The sequence below is a fragment of the Kogia breviceps genome, chromosome 12, assembly GCF_026419965.1.
Source record: "Kogia breviceps isolate mKogBre1 chromosome 12, mKogBre1 haplotype 1, whole genome shotgun sequence".
In the NCBI taxonomy this organism is placed as follows: domain Eukaryota; kingdom Metazoa; phylum Chordata; class Mammalia; order Artiodactyla; family Physeteridae; genus Kogia; species Kogia breviceps.
In genome coordinates this window covers 83,254,842-83,271,953 of record NC_081321.1, presented here as the reverse complement: position 1 = coordinate 83,271,953, position 17,112 = coordinate 83,254,842, and the positions used below count along the sequence as shown (strand labels likewise).

Sequence of the window (17,112 nt, the reverse complement as noted above, 5' to 3'; positions counted from 1 at the left end):
AAAATATGCACTAGATTTTGAAGACTTAGAGATCTGAAAAAAAAAAGCATGTAAAGTATCTCATCAATTTCTCTACTGACTACTTGTTTAAATGATAATCTAGATCTACTGGATGAAATAAAACATTAAAATTAATTCCATCTGTTTTTTACTTTTCATATATTGTTACCAAAAAATTTAAATTACATTATTTCTATTGTCTGGTTCTATGATAAAGGTCCACTTCCTGTTTATGCTACATGTCCACTGCAGGTCAGCTTACTGCAGTGACTCAGTGATTCATGCTGATGGGTCACTGTGCCAGAGGGAAGGCAGAGCTCAGAGGGTTTCATAAGGACGCACACCACTTCTGCGCCTAGCTCACAGGACAGACATCGTCATATGAACTGAACTTGTCTATGAGGCCACCAGGAAGAGGGATTATTCCTGATGAGTAGTGCTAATGAATACACACTGATACAGAATATCCTTCCTCCAACACCTACTTAGTATCACGGTGCATCTATTACGTAAAACAAATGTCTTATCTACCTCACAACATAACCACTCATAAAGTCATTCAACAAACACCTAAAGATAAACTTAACTACATCCTAGGTATTATGTTGGGATACAGAGAAGGCTAAGACATGTGATGAATATGAATAGAAGTCGGTCTCATGTCCTGTGGGAGCACAGGAGAGAAAATGCTCCCTTTGTGGATGTTCCCTCCATGCAGTACTAAATCTCTCCTCAGAAGTAAGCCATGTCAGTTCTGATCTACCCAACTCCAAAAGTCCTCATCATAACATTTCTCTCATCCTTCAAGGTGGTGTATTAGATAAGGTGAACTTGGGGACAACTATATCATCACAGTTATACTTTATGTTATCACAAATGATTGACCAGCTGATAAGTATTCAGAGTTGTGACCCAATCAATAACCCATGTGTCATTATGCCCTTAATAAGCTGTGGAGATTAACAGCCATCAAACAAGCGTGACCCAGAAAGGACAAGTGAGCAGGCTGTCTGCTGCCAGTGAAGCAGCAATTTAACTTTGGAAATACTTTCTAACATACTTGGCAAGGTTATGACATCCCTCCTAGGCCTATTTTATTTATCTCTTGATGGAATGCTGATCAAAATTAGAGGATGCAGTAACAGCACATGTAGTGGTAGTTTACAAACTGCTTTTTACCTAAAGGTAAAAAGCTTTTGTGAAAAAGTTGTCAAGAAATCGGGCTCATATGATCTTTAATAACAAAAATGTAGCTGATAGATTATACCTCAACCCATATCAGTTCCTCATTGGTGTAATGCTGATATAACTCCTTTGCCTACTTTATAGGGCTAAGATAGATAGATAGATATAGATATGGCCAGATATCTATATATAGATATAAATTACATATAAAATTATATAATGTAAGAAACCATGTTGTGTGGGAGCCATTAGTGTATCTCTGGGCACATGGACATTGGAGCTTCCTGGCCCAGTGTTCATCTGGAGACATATAATGAGCTCTAGCCATTGAGCTGTGATTAGAAGCCTTGAAGCCTGGTGTGTGACTTGCCATTCCCTTCCACAGAGGAAGGTTTCTGGATGAAGCTACTGTTATGCTGGGTCCCTGGTAACTGCAAGTAACTGGTAACTCTTCCCCCCTCCCCTGCTATCCTGAGATCAAGTAGTAAATCCCGTTGGCCCAAGCCTTGAGTGCAACGTAGAAGTTATATAAAAGCTCCACATGGAACTTCATGGGATCACAAGGAGATAGAGATATAGAAGGAAAGGCACCCAGGACCAGGTCTTAGGATGTACTAACGTTTGGAGGTCAAATGCAAGAGGAGGGTGAGCAAACAAGATTGACAAAGGGCCAGTAAAGAAGGGAGAAATCCAGGAGAGCATGAGATGTCTCCCAAGTCAATAAAAGAATGTTTTTCAAGGAAGGAACAATCCACCATATGGACAAATGCTGTTGACAAAGCCAGTAAGATAACAAAGGTGGCCTGAGCACTGGATTTGGTTAAAGCTGACCTTAATAAAATCAGTGTCTATAGAGGGAGAAGACCAAGATCAAGTAGTTTGAAAAGAGATTGGGCCCATCAACAGATGATGTGGTATATATATATATATTTATAATGGAATATTACTCAGCCATAAAAAAGAATGAAATAATGCCATTTGCAGCAAAATGGATGAGCCTAGAAATTATCATACTAAGTGAAGTAAGTCAGATAAAGACAAATATCATAGGATATCACTTATATATAGACTCCAAAAAAATGATACAAATGAACTTATTTACAAAACAGAAACAGACTCACCGATGTAGAAAACAAACTTATGGTTATCAAAGGGGAAAGGGGGGGAAAGAGGGACAAGTTAGTAGTATGGGATTAACAGATACAAACTACTATACATAAAATAGATTAGCAATGAGGACAAACTATACAGCACAGGGAATTATATTCAATACCTTGTAATAACCTGTAATGGAACATAATCTGAAACAATGTATAACTGAATCACTTTTCTGTACACCTGAAACAAACACAATGTCGTAGATCAACTATACTTCAATTTAAAAAAGAGAGAATGGTAGGTGAGGATATGGAGACAATGACACTGGACAAATCTTTGAAGAAGACTTCCGTGAAGTGGAGAAGAGAAACGAGGTGGTATTGGAGGAGAATGTGGGGCTCAAGGGACTTTTCTTAAGATATGAGTTACAGGAGCATATTTATAATAATTGAAAGAGAGCAAAAATTGATGATGCAGGAGAGAGAAGAGACGATCACAGGAGCCAAGTCCTTGAGAAGGTGAAATGGGAGGGAATTCAGCACGCAACAGGAGGGCTCTGGCAACACTGGCAGACACTTCAAGTGTAGTCATGGTGGGAAGGCAGACAGTGAGTGAAGGCCAGTGGGGACGGCCTCAGAAGACCCTGTCCGATTGATTCTATCCTCTTTCAAAGTATAGACAAGGTGATCAGCAGAGCCTGTGTGTGGGTGGTGGAGATACAGATAAAGGAGGTGAGAGGGTGGAGGGGTAAGAAGATGGTGGGAAGTCTCAGCTGGCCAACTCCCTCACCTCTTCAGTCTTTGGTCGGACGTCATCTTCAGTGAGCCCCCTACATCACACCCTATTTAGAATGCGCATCCCTTCACCCCCCAGCACTCTCACACTTTGTTCTACTCTTTCCTTGGCCATATCACCTTCTAACATACTATGCTATTTACTTATGTTTATTGCTCACTGTCTCACTCATTAGAAGGTGAGCACCTCAAGGAAAGGGGCTCTTTGTTTGGTTCCCTGATGTATTCTGAATGCCTGGAACTGTGCCAGGCACTGTCTATTTACTGAAGGAATAAACTTTAAAAAAATGAATGAATGAAAGGAGGAGGCCAAGAAAGGAAGGATGGGAAGGAGAAATGAAGATAATTCCTCATTATGCTGATGGGGAAGCAAACCTACTAGGCTACCTGGAATTCTCCCTTTGTTCCCACCTCTGCCAATGGAGAGCAGAATAAACACTTCCGGATCTAGGTAATAAAAATGCACATCTATTGATGGGTTTAAGAAGAAGTGGTGTATACACACAATGGAATATTACTCAGCCATAAAAAGGAATGAAATATTACCACATGCAGCAACATGAATGGAGCTAGAGGATATCACACTAAGTGAAGTTAAGTCAGGCAGAGAAAGAGAGATTATATGATATCACTTATAGGTGGAATCTAAAAAATAACACAAATGACTCTATACATAAAACAGAAACAGACTCATAGTCATAGAAAACAGACGTATGGCTACCAAAGGGGAAAGGGAGGAGGGGAAGGGATAAATAGGAGTGTGGGATTAACAGATACAAACTACTATACATAAAATAGATAAGCAACAAGGACCTACTATACAGAACAGGGAACTATTATATATTCAAAATCTTTTAATAACCTATAATGGAAAAGAATCTGAAAAATATATAACTGAATCACTTTGCTATATACCTGAAACTAACACAATATCGCAAATCAACTATGCTTCAGTTTTTTAAAAAAATGCACATCTGTCTCATTCTCTTGGAACATAGGTACCATGTCACGAGGATGCCTGAAGTAAGGGAGCCTCAGAGAAGCCTGTACAGAGATCCACAGGGAAAGGAACCAAGGCGACAGCCCCCAGGCCTGGCTGAGCTCTCAGCTGAGAGTCACCTTGAAAGGGGGTCCGCCAGCCTCCCTGGGGGCACTGCTCCTGCTGATGCCCATGGAGCAGAGAAGAGCTGGTCCTGCAGAGCCCTGCCCAACTGCAGACTTGAGAATAAAATAAACGACCGTTGTTTTAAGCCACAAGCTCTGGAGTTGTCTGTTAGGCAACAATTGATAACGGGAGCACTCTTTCATTTTTGATTCTGCCTGGCACAGAGCCTGGAATGTGATAGACATCTGTCTGCGTGAGGACTGACACTCTAACACCACAGGAGCCGCAAGTGGTGGAGGGAACCTTCTTCTTTTCTCAACTGTGAGAGGAGTTCTCAGCTTGTCTTTCCTTTGTCCTCTCCCTTCCTCCTGCAGCACAGACCCACAGATGTCTCCTTATGTGGGCTTGTGACTGCTGCTGTCTGACTCTCAAAGATTTGGTCTCAATGAATTCAGCTCTGCTGTGAACAAAGAATTGCCTAGTGGTAGCATCAGAACAAAGGTGTGGGTGTGAGGGAGGCACTGTGTCTGTGGGCAAGGTATCCAGCTATGGCCACGTGAAACACCAGAAAACGCTGTTCCACCGTCACCCTGAGGGACAGTATTAGGCTTCATGACTTACAACTGTAAACCCTTTGGGTATGACAGAGAAGGGACTGACATAGCCTTAGATGAAGGGACAGGTATCCAGTCAAACCTGGTAGGAGGAGGGCTAGTGGCTGTGCCATGCTGTTTGCTGTCATCTTGGCATCTCTGTCCCCCCTCTTTCTGAAGTCTCCTCTGCATTGCCGAGGAGAAGCTGGGACTGCATTTCCCAGAATCCCCTTCCCTGGGGGGCTCTGGGTTAGAGTTAACAACAAGGGGTAAATAAAATCTGGAACGTGGAAGAGGCTGTTTTTCCCTCCAGGTAGGCAGCTAGACACAGTTGTGTAAGTCAGACAGCTTCAGGTAAGTCTTTTGAGAATCATCTGTGTCACAGTCTGACATTCTTGGGACCCCTAGGGGCTTCCAGGCCAGCGCTTGGGACCACCGCTACGATGCTTCAGGAAGCAGCTGGAGGTGACTTCCCTGCCCTTTTCATCGATGGTGTAAGCCTCTGTATCAAAGCCTTCGTGCCTGGAAGACACAGAGTGGCTTGTTCTCTGCAGAACTCTAACTGAAGAGGGGCCAAGCAGTTACAAGCACGAGGGAAGACCTTCAAAGACGAAACCTGATGTACGTGTAGACAAAAGTGTGGAAGGCCATGAAAGACGTAGCACCAAAAGGGGTGGAAGCTAAACTAATGACTAGCAAAGGACAAGTTAGGGAGGGGTGTGCAACCAGGTCAGGTCTCCGCAAAGGTCCCAACACTGCTCAGGCACTCGATTTGTCCCTGCTCTGTGCCCTGGGAGAGGTCGTGGAGATGCAAACCCTGTCATCTTCCCCACCCCCACCCCAGCTAAATCCAGCCAGTTTCCCTCCTTCTATAGGACACACCCTCACCCTACTTAGTGGTTCCACTTATTTTTCCAACCCTCATCCCAGTCCACACATGGGCAAATGCAAGGCAAAAGTAGTCCCAACAGGGAGAAAACTCTGAGGGGCTTTTGAGAGCTGGGCTTAGGAATGCACATGCTAACTTCTCTCTTAGTTTGCTCATCATCTTGGAGACTTGCCCTGAACTCCTGAACAAAACAGTGACTCTCTCCCAGGATTCCTGCCTATTTTCTCCAGAGTACTCATCGCACCTGACACATTTAATGCTTCTTTGCCCTCACAGCAGACATCATGCTCGTTAGATATTTGATGAATGAATGAAGAATGACTCCATCTGGAAATGGAATCATCAGATGCCATCGACTGCTCTTAAAATACGCCTAAGACACAACAGGTGGGGCTTCCCTGGTGGCGCAGTGGTTGAGAATCCGCCTGCCGATGCAGGGGATATGGGTTCGTGCCCCGGTCCGGGAAGATCCCACATGCCGCGGAGCGGCTGGGCCCGTGAGCCATGGCCGCTGAGCCTGCGCGCCCGGAGCCTGTGCCCCGCAACGGGAGAGGCCACAACAGTGAGAGGCCCGCGTACCACAAAAAAAAAAAAAAGACAACAGGAAGTGAGTTAAGCCTTGGTCTCTGCCTCCGGGGACAGTGCTGCATCATCGCTTTTGCAGTTGAAGTACATCAGGCTTGGTTCATAAACTTCAGCTTGCAGTTCACCTTTTTCAAGTTTTCCACTTGTAAGGATTACAAGCAGGAGACCATGGATTTAACAGTGCTCCAGACTGCTTCAAAGCTTTGAAATCGCTCCATCTCGTTAATTAATCATTAATGTCAAATCCCTAGTATATACTTTGTGTAGTTTTCAGCAACTTAACGTAACACAGAGTAAGAACAACAGGAACAAAAATAACACCGTCAAGAAAAGACTTTCAGTTCCTTTCACAGCTGCAACTCTACGATGCCCATATTTAGTAAGTAACAAATGACAATGCAAAATGTGTTTTATACCAGACAAGTTCATTCTAGACCAGTGAGAAGATCTTTTAGATTAATTTTCTTCTCGTGGGATTGGTAACAATAGTTCATAATGTGACATGAGTTCTTCAGCTGGGCCTTATATAATGGGTATATTTTTTCCTTAACGTTGTTCGGTCTTGAGCAAAGGAATATGCGTGAGTCACATGAAATATGTATTGATTTAGAATGATCCTTTGAGTAAATCAGTTCAGGATAACTCTGTACTGGTCATCTTGACCTGGCAACAGAAATGTTTTGATTAAACTCTGTCTTCCTAAACAAGTGAAAGCAGTTGAGGTAAAAATAAGTAGGCCCTCAGCTCTTTAAACTGGTCTCAAAAATTAGAGTGAGAAGGAGGAGGAGTGGTGGGGAGAGGAAGACAGAGACAGAAAGAGGGAGAGAGAAACAAAGACAGAGAAAGAGGGAGTAAGACAGAGAGAGAGAAGGAGAGAGCTCCATGGCTCCCACCATTTGATGAAACTACCTTAAGAAGAGGGACCAGTGAGAATGAGGCTCTAAGTCTGATGGACTGATCTAGGACAATGGTAGGTGACACCAGAAGGACCAAATCCTGGTGATGAGGTGGGACCTATTCTTGGTGTGTCTTGCCACCCACCAGATGCCCTCAGGTTTCCCTAGACACAAGCCAGGGACCCTCAGTCCAAGAGGGGATGGAGTTGAATGCCTGAGATCAGAACACAGGGTGGCCAGGGGCTGGAGCCACTCCCTTCTTTATCAATACCAACAACCACCTAATATGTGCTGGACTCTCTTCTAAGCGTGTTATAACGTATTAGCTCATTTTATCTACATAGTAGCCCCATTAGTTAGGATTATCTACTGTTTAATAAATGAAGAAGCTAAGGTACAGAGTGGTTAAGAGCCTTGCCTGGATATTTACTCAGTAAGTGAGAAAGTAGCAAGTGGATCTAAATCCCTGTTGTCTGGTTTGAAAGGCCAATCTTAATTTACCCTATTCTCTCCTCAAAGACATAGGCATCTTCATGATTCAAGAGTCTGATATTAAGAGTCCTTAAGTTAGCTGGTCCAGGTGGATGAAAGACGGAATAGCTGCCTTGAATTCCTCTAGCTATCTCATAGATACAACTTTATGCAGTGTGTTGCACTAAGAGTCTAACTCAGTAGTTCTCAGCCAGGGACAATTTTATACACCTGCTCCTGGGGACATAGGACCATACTTGGAGACATTTTTGGTTGTCATAACTTGGTGAGGTGGGGGGAGGAGTACTGCTGGGATCTAGTGGATAGAGGCTACGGACGCTGCTAAACATCCTACAGTACATGAACAGCCTCCTACGACAAAGAATTACCCAGCCCCAAACACCAATAGTGCTGAGGTTGAGAAATCCTAGAGCTAAATTTATTGATGTTACCCAGACACAGCCATGGAAACCAGCTATTAACAATCTCTTGCGACAAACTCAAAATCCCACAAGCTAAGCACTGGGCTCGGTCTTACTGTAAAAAAAACCCGTAAGACACCGTCTCTGCCCTCAAAATGATTATACCAGCCACACAGAATCCTTGCCTTTAAGATGGAGTATCCTAAACTTAGAGGAAAAACTGAACACATTAAAGCAGAATTAATGCCCCTGTGTACTTGCTCTCCCTTTTCTTCACTTCCATCAAGACCACCATGAATTCCCTGACTGCTGCAATCTCAAAGAGGGCCATCTAAAACCACAGATTTGGCAGCATCTCTACTATCAGTAGAGATATCAGTGTCAGTGGTAATGAATTCTGATGGTTTACAGTCCAGAAGCCGAACAGCTGTGGAAGAACTACCCTCTGCCAAGCAGGAGCAGCACTCACCTCCCATCACCTGGCCCAGCCTCAGCCAATGACTGACAGGCAGGAGGACCTCTGCTTTAAAGGTGAACCAGCTCTGCTGTGCTTCCTCTGCTCCAGAGTTTCCCACTTGGATCAGAGAGTATACTCTCAGTGTAGCTTTTCTCCTCTGACCTCTTCTACTTCCCTCACTACCCTTTCTCCTGAGAGCACTCCACCCATCAACAACGTTAGCAAGAATCCTTGCCTCAGGCTCTGTTTCTGTTTAGGAAAGAAATTCAACCTCAGACACCACTTTTTAAAAAATCCACTGCCAGCACAGATCAACAATGAACTCCTGAAAGGTACTGCTCTGATCTGAACTGTATCCCCTTAAAAGTCATATGTTGAAATTCTAACCCCCCCCCATGTGATGGTAGTAGGAGGTGGGGCCTTTGAGAGGTCATTAGGTCATGGACTCCTCAAAAATGGGATTAGCACCTTTAAAAAAGAGACCTCAGAGAGCTCTCTACCTCCTTTCACCATGTGAAGACACAGCAAGAAGACATTGTCTATGAACCAGGAACAGGGTCCCTCATCAGCACCTTGATCTTGAACTTCCAGCCTTTAGAACTGTGAGAAATACGTTTTTGTATTTACAACCCACCCAGCCTATGGTATTTTGTTATAGCGGCCCAGTTCGAATAAGACAAATATTCAAGGAATTTCTAGGGCTTTGATTTTCAAAAGAAAATCTGCCTTCTTCACTCTTTGCTTAGGACTGTCCTTAATTTTCCTTTCCCTTCAACTCCAACTTAAGACCCTTGGTAAATACATATATATGACATATCAGAAAATGGAGATTATTAAGTGGAGTAAGGTTTAAGTCTCTTTTGAGGGTCCAGAAAATACTAGAGGACAGGAATTTGGATAGTTCAGTTTTGTCCGGACAGATTTATTTTAGACACTCATCATGGTTTGAACTATAAAGGAAGGCAAGAGACTCTGGTTCTTTCCCCTTCATTCTCAGAGCTCTGGATCCAGAGAGAACATCTATAGTAACAGTAGTTGCAGAACATAAACAGGGATGAAAATAGGAAGGGTAGGATGGGCAGGAAGCCTGTGAAGGCAGAGAACAATCTAGGTGAGATTAGCACCTTCCATGGGGAATCTTTGTATAGTTTTCCCTTGAATAGGTGTAAAGCAAGACTAGGATGTGCAATCAAGTACAGTTTTTCAGTTCTGGGTTGCTCTGTAATTTTATTCCCTGGTGAATCTAAAACCAAATCCTCTGGGCAGATAAATGTCTGAACGTTGACAATGTTAAACATGTTACTTAAGGTATTCTAAGTTCTTCCAAGAGTATTGAAGGTAATCATTAATCTCATTCATGCATATACATTATTAGCAATATATAGTCAGTTGATGTTGCTATCCTAATGGTTACATCTTAAGGCATTTATAAACTGTATGAAAAATTTTCCAAAAACTTTGCCTTGAAAAACTATTTTAAAAGTAAAAATGTTAATACACTGTGTTTAGCTGTTATGATAACTATAATGATGGTAATAGATTTATTAATTGCTTACAATATGACAGGTACAGAGATAAGCACTTGATATGAATGATTTCATTTAATTATCATAATAACCCATGAAATAGATCTCATCATTAGCCTCATTTTGCAGATGAGCTAACTTTCCCAGGAGCACATAGCTTTTAATGATGAAAACAAATTAGAACTCAGAATGTCTAACCCCAGACTCTTAACCACTGTGTTAGTTAACTGTTGCTGTGTAACAAATTACCACAAATTTAGAGGCTTAAAACAACACATATTAATGAGTTTACAGTTTCTGTAGGTCAGAAATCCAGACACAGCTTAGCTGGGTCCTCTGCTTCAGGGTCTCACCAGGCTGCAATACAGGTCTTGGCCAGGGCTACAGTCTCCAGAGAGGCTGGACTGAGGAAAGATCTATTTTCAAGATCTGCCAGTTGTTGGTAGAGCTCATCCTGTGGTTGTAGGACTGAGGTCCCTGTTCTCTGGCCAGTTGTCAGCTGGGAGCAACTCTCAGCTCCTAGAGGCCACCCACCCCCTTTCTTTGCATAGGGGCCCCCTTCATAGACTGTTTCACAATATGGGACTTACTTCTTCAAAGTCAGTAAAGGAGAGTCTCTCTAACTCCAGTCAGCTGAGACAGGGTTTGATATACCATAATATAAATAACCACAGAAGTAACATCCCACTACATTCGCCATATTCTGTTGGGTAAAAGCAAGTCACAGGTCTCAATTGCACTCAAGGGGAGGGAATTGCACAAAGGCATGAAAACCAGGAAGCAGGCATCACAGACTTCAGGGTCTGTCCACCACAACCACTAGTCAGGTAACAGACTGCAATCATGCTTGTGCCACCTTCTCAATTTTTGCCAAATCTGTGTATCATCTACAATATTTTAATTTCCTGTATTTCCTGAACTTGACTCACTTTTAAGAATACTTTACAAAGAACTGTTATATCACAGTCATAAATCGTTTGCCAAGAATAGAAGGTAAAACAGGTAAAATAAAAAAGATTTACACTGTACTGTGTATTCACCTGCACGGGCTCACTTAATCCTCTCACAGTTCATGGTAAATAATATTATCCTCACTATTAAAAAGGTGGAAGCTGAGATCCAGAAAAGTTTGAAAAACTGCTCAAGACCACTCAGCTTATAAGTAGTTGTACCAAGATTCAAATTCATGGCTACTGGCAGTCAAAGTGCAAGGAAATACAGTCAAGATAGCACCCAATTTCATTACGCACCCCAATTTTCCTGGTTCCCTTTCATAATTCCACTTGTGTCCTAACTTCTTCAACCCTGAGATTCTTTTTCTTTTTTAACATCTTTATTAGAGTATAATTGCTTTACAATGTTGTGTTAGTTTCTGCTGTCTAACAAAATGAGTTAGCTATATGCATACGTATATCCTCATATCTCCTCCCTCTTTCATCTCCCTCCCACCCTCCCTATCCCACCCCTCTAGGTGGTCACAAAGCATGAGCTGATCTCCCTGTGCTATGCGGCTACTTCCCAATAGCTATCTAGTTTACATTTGGTAGTGTATATATGTCAGTGTTACTCTCTCAGTTCGTCCCAGCTTACCCTTCCCCCTCCCTGTGTGCTCAAGTCCATTCTCTAAATCTGTGTCTTTATTCCTGTCCTCCCTCAGGTTCATCAGAACCATTTTTTTTAGATTCCATATATATATGTGTTAGAATACGGTATTTGTTTTTCTCTTTCTGACTTACTTCACTTTGTGTGACAGACTCTAGGTCCATCCACCTCATTACAAATAACCCAGTTTCATTTCTTTTTATGGCTGAGTAATATTCCGTTGTATATATGTGCCACATCTTCTTTACTGAGATTCATTTTTAAATACCAGGAATCAACATGATATAAGGGTAAAGAGTGAGTAGGCTCAAATTTTAATCTGGGCTTTATCTCTTACTGGCTTTGCCACCCAGGGCAAGTTACTGCTTTGCCTCAATTGTCTCACCTATAAAATGGAGATGATAATAGTAAGTGATTCACTAAGGCAAGAGTGAGAATTTAATAATACTATTTTTTTGTCATCATCTCAAAGAAAAATTTCCAAGATTCCCAACCCTGAGTGCTATGCATGTGTTTACTACAGTGAGATATTCCAATCCTTCTGAGAAACAAGTAAAAACACAAACGGGCTATTTTGACACATTGCACTCTTTTGTGAATTTCTGTTTTTAAAGCTTACTATATTTTCTCTTTGGAGGGGGCAACGTCCTTGAGTAGGACTGAGAGGATGGGGTGTTATGCCCAAAGCAAAGGGTTGGCTTAAGCTAGGAGCACAGTCAGAACACCCTCAGCAGCAGGGGCACTGCTGCATTTGTGGACATAGATGCAGGCAGGTGGGTCCCTGCACGGGAGGAACTCATGGCCGGTCTTTTTTTATTGCTTTGAGGGCGCTGCTCCAAAAATTCTTCCCTCACTTTTCCCCAACATCAAGTTTGTCTCTCAAATTATTTCTATTAGCATGAAATCATGCAGTTATTTCTCCATCTTAAATAAAAAGTATGCTTTCTTGATCCAAAGTCTTATACCAGTTATCACTCCATTTCTCTCTTTTCCTTTACAGTGAAACTCCGTGAAAGAGCTATTTCTATCTGCTGTCTCCACATTTTCTCCTCCCATTCTTGAACACATTTAGTCATGATTTCACTTCCACCTCTCCGTGGAAACTTCTCTTGCCCAGCTCCCCAGAACCCTCCACATTGCTAAATTCAGTGACTAACTTTCAGTCTTCATCTTACCCCGTCCAGCAGCAGCATCTGACACAACTGCTCCTTCCCTCCTGAAACACTTCCCTCCAGGCACCACACCCTCTAGGTTTTCCAGCACAGATCTCTGCCTGTCTTCCAGACTCTTCCCTCCTACTCAACATCTCCACCACCGGGACACCTCAAACTTATCATGTCTACAAGGGAACCCACTTCCCTCTGCTGCCCTGTAAATGGCAGTTCTTCCAACTCTTTATTTTTCTGTTTTTGGCCGTGTCATGCAGCTTGTGGGATCTTAGTTCCCCGATCAGGGATCGAAGTCACGCCCCCTGCACTGGAAGGGTGGGTTTGTAACCACTGGACCACCAGGGAAGCCCCTCTTTCAACTCTTTAAATGAACAGTGTATGACAGATGAATGGCCTGTGACTCCTCCTTCACATCACTCATTCAATCTGTCTTCAGTTCCCATCGGCTCTACTTGCTACTCTTCTGAGCATCTCCTCTGTTGTGCACTTGGCCAAGCCACCATCACCTCTCTCTTGGATTCTTGTGACAAATCTCCTAACTAACCTCTCTGCTTCTGCCCTCACCACCTCCCCACTTCCCACAGTCTACTATCATCAGGAAACCCCAATGACCCTAATAAAACAGAAACCAGATCTTATCATGCCTCGGCTCAAAACTGTCCAGTGATTTCCCATGTCATGCAGAGAAAAACTAAAGTTGCCCAGTGACCACTAAGACCTGATGTCAGCTGGCTTCCGTTGCCTCTCTGATATAATTTCTCTACTCTGATATACTATTCTCTACTCTGCTCAGTCAACTCCTGTCAAACTGGCCTCTTCACTGTTCCATAAACACACCAGGCATGCTCCTGACTCAGGGCCTTTGCACATGCTGTTCTTGTTCCCTGGGAAAGAGGCCCGCCTTTACCAACTTTCATAAAATTGCAAGCCCCTCTCGACACTTCCTGCTTTACTTTTTTCTCCTCAGCATTTATTGTTCTTTAACACAGATTTCCTCATTTATTTTGTTCTTACGTTCCAACAGGGCAGGAATTTTTTGTCTGTTTTATTCACTGCTGAGTTCTTAGTGCTTAAGGCAGTACCTGGCAGAGAGTAAGTGTGTAATAAATATGTGTTGAATGAATTAACTATCATCAAGATGGTATGATTTATATAAATACAGTTATTTGGTAAACAACTGATGATATGAGTTTTCCCCCATGTTCTGTGTGATTCTAAAGAGGAAGGGTGCTCCATTAATCTAACTGGTACTCATACATCCCAAATAATTCCAAAGTCATCCACGACCTGACCCTTTATATGAAGGAAGATATAAACCTCTTATTGATAATGATTTAAAAATAGGTACCAAAGAGTCAATGATGGACATAAAATTAAAAATGGAAAAAAAATTTTATTTATAAATTCATCAAAATGTGAATTTATAAATATGAGTTCACCTTTAAAGAAGGGAATCTCTTTAAACAGACACACACTTAAGAAGAAAATCACTTGGATTTGATACTTTATTTGGGAACTTTGCTGTGAATTGCTTTCTCTGGGCTAATATGAAAGATGAGTTACAGAATATTAAAGACCCAGGGTGCCAAAACAAGCACTTACCTGCTGACTAATCAGGTGGGGGGCATAGTTTCCACGAAAGATGAAATTTGACTACAGCCTCACTTTTATCATGAATTAAAGATTTTCCTGGCTGCGTTTCTTGACTTTCAATGTTAAAAGAGATAAAGATTCTCTTGCTATTAAACTGTTCAACTACAGAGCCTGTCTTTACTGATTTGGAAACAAAAGCTTCTAAGTCTGTGAAACATTTTCCGTAACTGTTGGACATCCTGACACACAGCTAATGAAGACGATACTAATATTCATACAACGTACTTAGTGCTCATCACTGAGTATACATCAGGTATATATGTGGATTCACAGGAAGCCCCCTGGGTTTTCTTTTCCACCTTGAACTATGTTCTTTGTTTTATGTATAAAAGGTGGAAGTAACTTCTGGAAGCTGAAATAGCTATTAAAATTGCTGTCTTTCTACTGCAACTGTTTATGAAAACACTAGATTTAAATAAAAGTGCTTCTGATGGGTTTTAAATCTAATAATACAATGGAGATACAGATTTACTGTTCATACGAGGGACATTTTATTTTAATTAGTTGTGACAGGGAAAATTAACTTAGCTATAATTTCCCGCTGCCTCTAAGCAAGGAAGGATGTGCAGAGATCTCCCACTTCTTGCTGAGCTGGCTGTGGCTCTGAGGACGCAAAGCAGAGCTCAGAGACAGTTAGAGTCAAACTGTGCTGCTTATGCAGAGTTTGGGCCACAGGGAAAAGCTGCTTAGGAAGAAGTTTCCAGAAAGAGGAAAACCAAGCTGTTGGTAGCGGATAGAGGACTGTAGGGAAGCTGCCACCAAGAGAAGAACTTTTGGGGGGAAGGGAGAGAAAGAGATGCTTAGATAAGTTTTTATGAAGTTTTGCCATATGGTGATATTGCCCTTTTCCCAACTGCTATTTTTTCCAGTAAACATTAAAATAAATACCTAGGTATTAAAATGTGTTTTAAATTAGAACCAAACAAAATTATCTTGTATACCACTAAAATCATATGAGCTGAACAGCTAACACACTATGGTCAACTCTGGACTACACAGAACCAACTGCACAAGAAAAGACAGAATAACCGTCCTCAGCAACCTGCTCTAATTCTGGCAGCTGAATACTGTAGTACAGATGAATTTTAGGAGACATAAAGGAGATTTGTCATTTCTTTAGTAATGTATTTTATTTGGAAAAGTATTAGGCTTTTTGAGTTTGAACTCGTAAGCCACAAAATGACATTGAAAAGACCTACACAAAAGAAGCCCCAGGAGTGGAGAGAACAGTTATGAAGCTCAAAATATAAATCTTTCAGTAACTGAAGAAAGCTACCTAGTTTTGATGGGAATCAAAACTTTGACAGAGTCAGAACGGATCACACGAAGTACTTTCATTACTTCAGATCATGTCGCAATACAGATCTTTTATTTCTTTACATAAAAATTCTGAAACTTAGAATAAAAGATGAAGATTTTTAGGGATAAAATATTAATGCACTATCAATGTTAAGAAAAGAATACACAACTGCCTCAATAGAAACTTAAAGAACAAGATTTATCAAAGGCATGTTCAGTGGGTATAGGAAAGATTTTCTGGAACCCCACAAAAGTGGAAGAAACAACATATTTAACTTTGTTTGTTGCTCTGGGGGAAACTCCAACCGAAGCAGTCTTTTGAGCTATCTGCTTCCACTTTCCTGAAAATGAGAACCTGTTCCCTTAAGACTATACTCATCTCACTGTTTTTCTAATTCTCTTTTTGGAGACTTCCAGAAAAATACTGCTTCTGTTTTATAAATGCTCCAGAGTTGAGGCTAGTCTAACGGACCTGGAAAAATCTGATTTATCTAAAGTGTACCAAGATTAGCATGCAACCTTCACCGTATAAAGAAAAACATGGATGTTTGACTTCAAAGATCTACCCTTTAGCCTTGAAAAGCAGGATCAGAAGCAAACACTTTTAATTGGCAACATGTTCTTCTGGACTATGAAAAGCTCCAGAAGCTGTGCACAGTGTTTAGGGAAAATCTGAGAAGAGTTACATAATCCAGCTCTCAGGGCCAAGTTCTAGAAATGTGCACAGTGTTTCTGGGTACACAATAATCCCATTGTGGATTATTATCAGAGGCTTGGCTGGGCCTCTTGTACCATCCAAACCCTGAGCAAATGAAACATTCAGTTAACATAATGACTAACTGCTTATTTTGTAATTGTCTCCCGATATGAATAGATGTATATTTACATTTTTTCTTATCCAAGCAAACTATTTACCTCTTTCTCCATTTGTAATCCTTCTGCTCTAATATTTCTTTCAAATATTTCTCTCTTTTCCATCTGGGGGTTGGATTTTCTGTATACAAGAATGTAGTCGATTCGACACTTTCCATCTCTGAAGTAAAGTCCATTTGATTTGTTTTTTTCTGGTACTGACTGCACACAAAGAGAAAGGAACCAGTTTAAGACACTCAAAACTAAGGCTTGGGTGAGTAATATTAAAGAAAAATTAAAACTAAATGCATTCCCTTGTGTTTTATCAAAATTATACTTTTATTAATGAAAAATGTAACAAGAGGAAAAAAAATAAAAATTGGAAAAAGCAGTCAAATGGGCAAAACTTAAGACACCTAACAATACCAAGTGTTGGCAAGGATGTGGAGCAACTGAGAAGTCTCACATTCTACAGGTGAGAGTGAAAATTGATATATTTACTCTGGAAAATACACT

General features: G+C 41.4%; 1 protein-coding gene across 7 annotated transcripts in view; it reads right to left on the bottom strand.

The window, feature by feature from the left end:
- Positions 1-17,112, bottom strand: part of ANO4 (anoctamin 4) — a 325,264-nt gene that overhangs the window by 160,461 nt on the left and 147,691 nt on the right. For all 7 annotated transcript variants that reach the window (XM_067009963.1, XM_059081938.2, XM_067009965.1 and 4 more), the window contains one exon: positions 16,660-16,818. In XM_067009963.1, the coding sequence (XP_066866064.1) occupies positions 16,660-16,818 (159 nt within the window). The remainder of the gene's footprint in view (positions 1-16,659; positions 16,819-17,112) is intronic.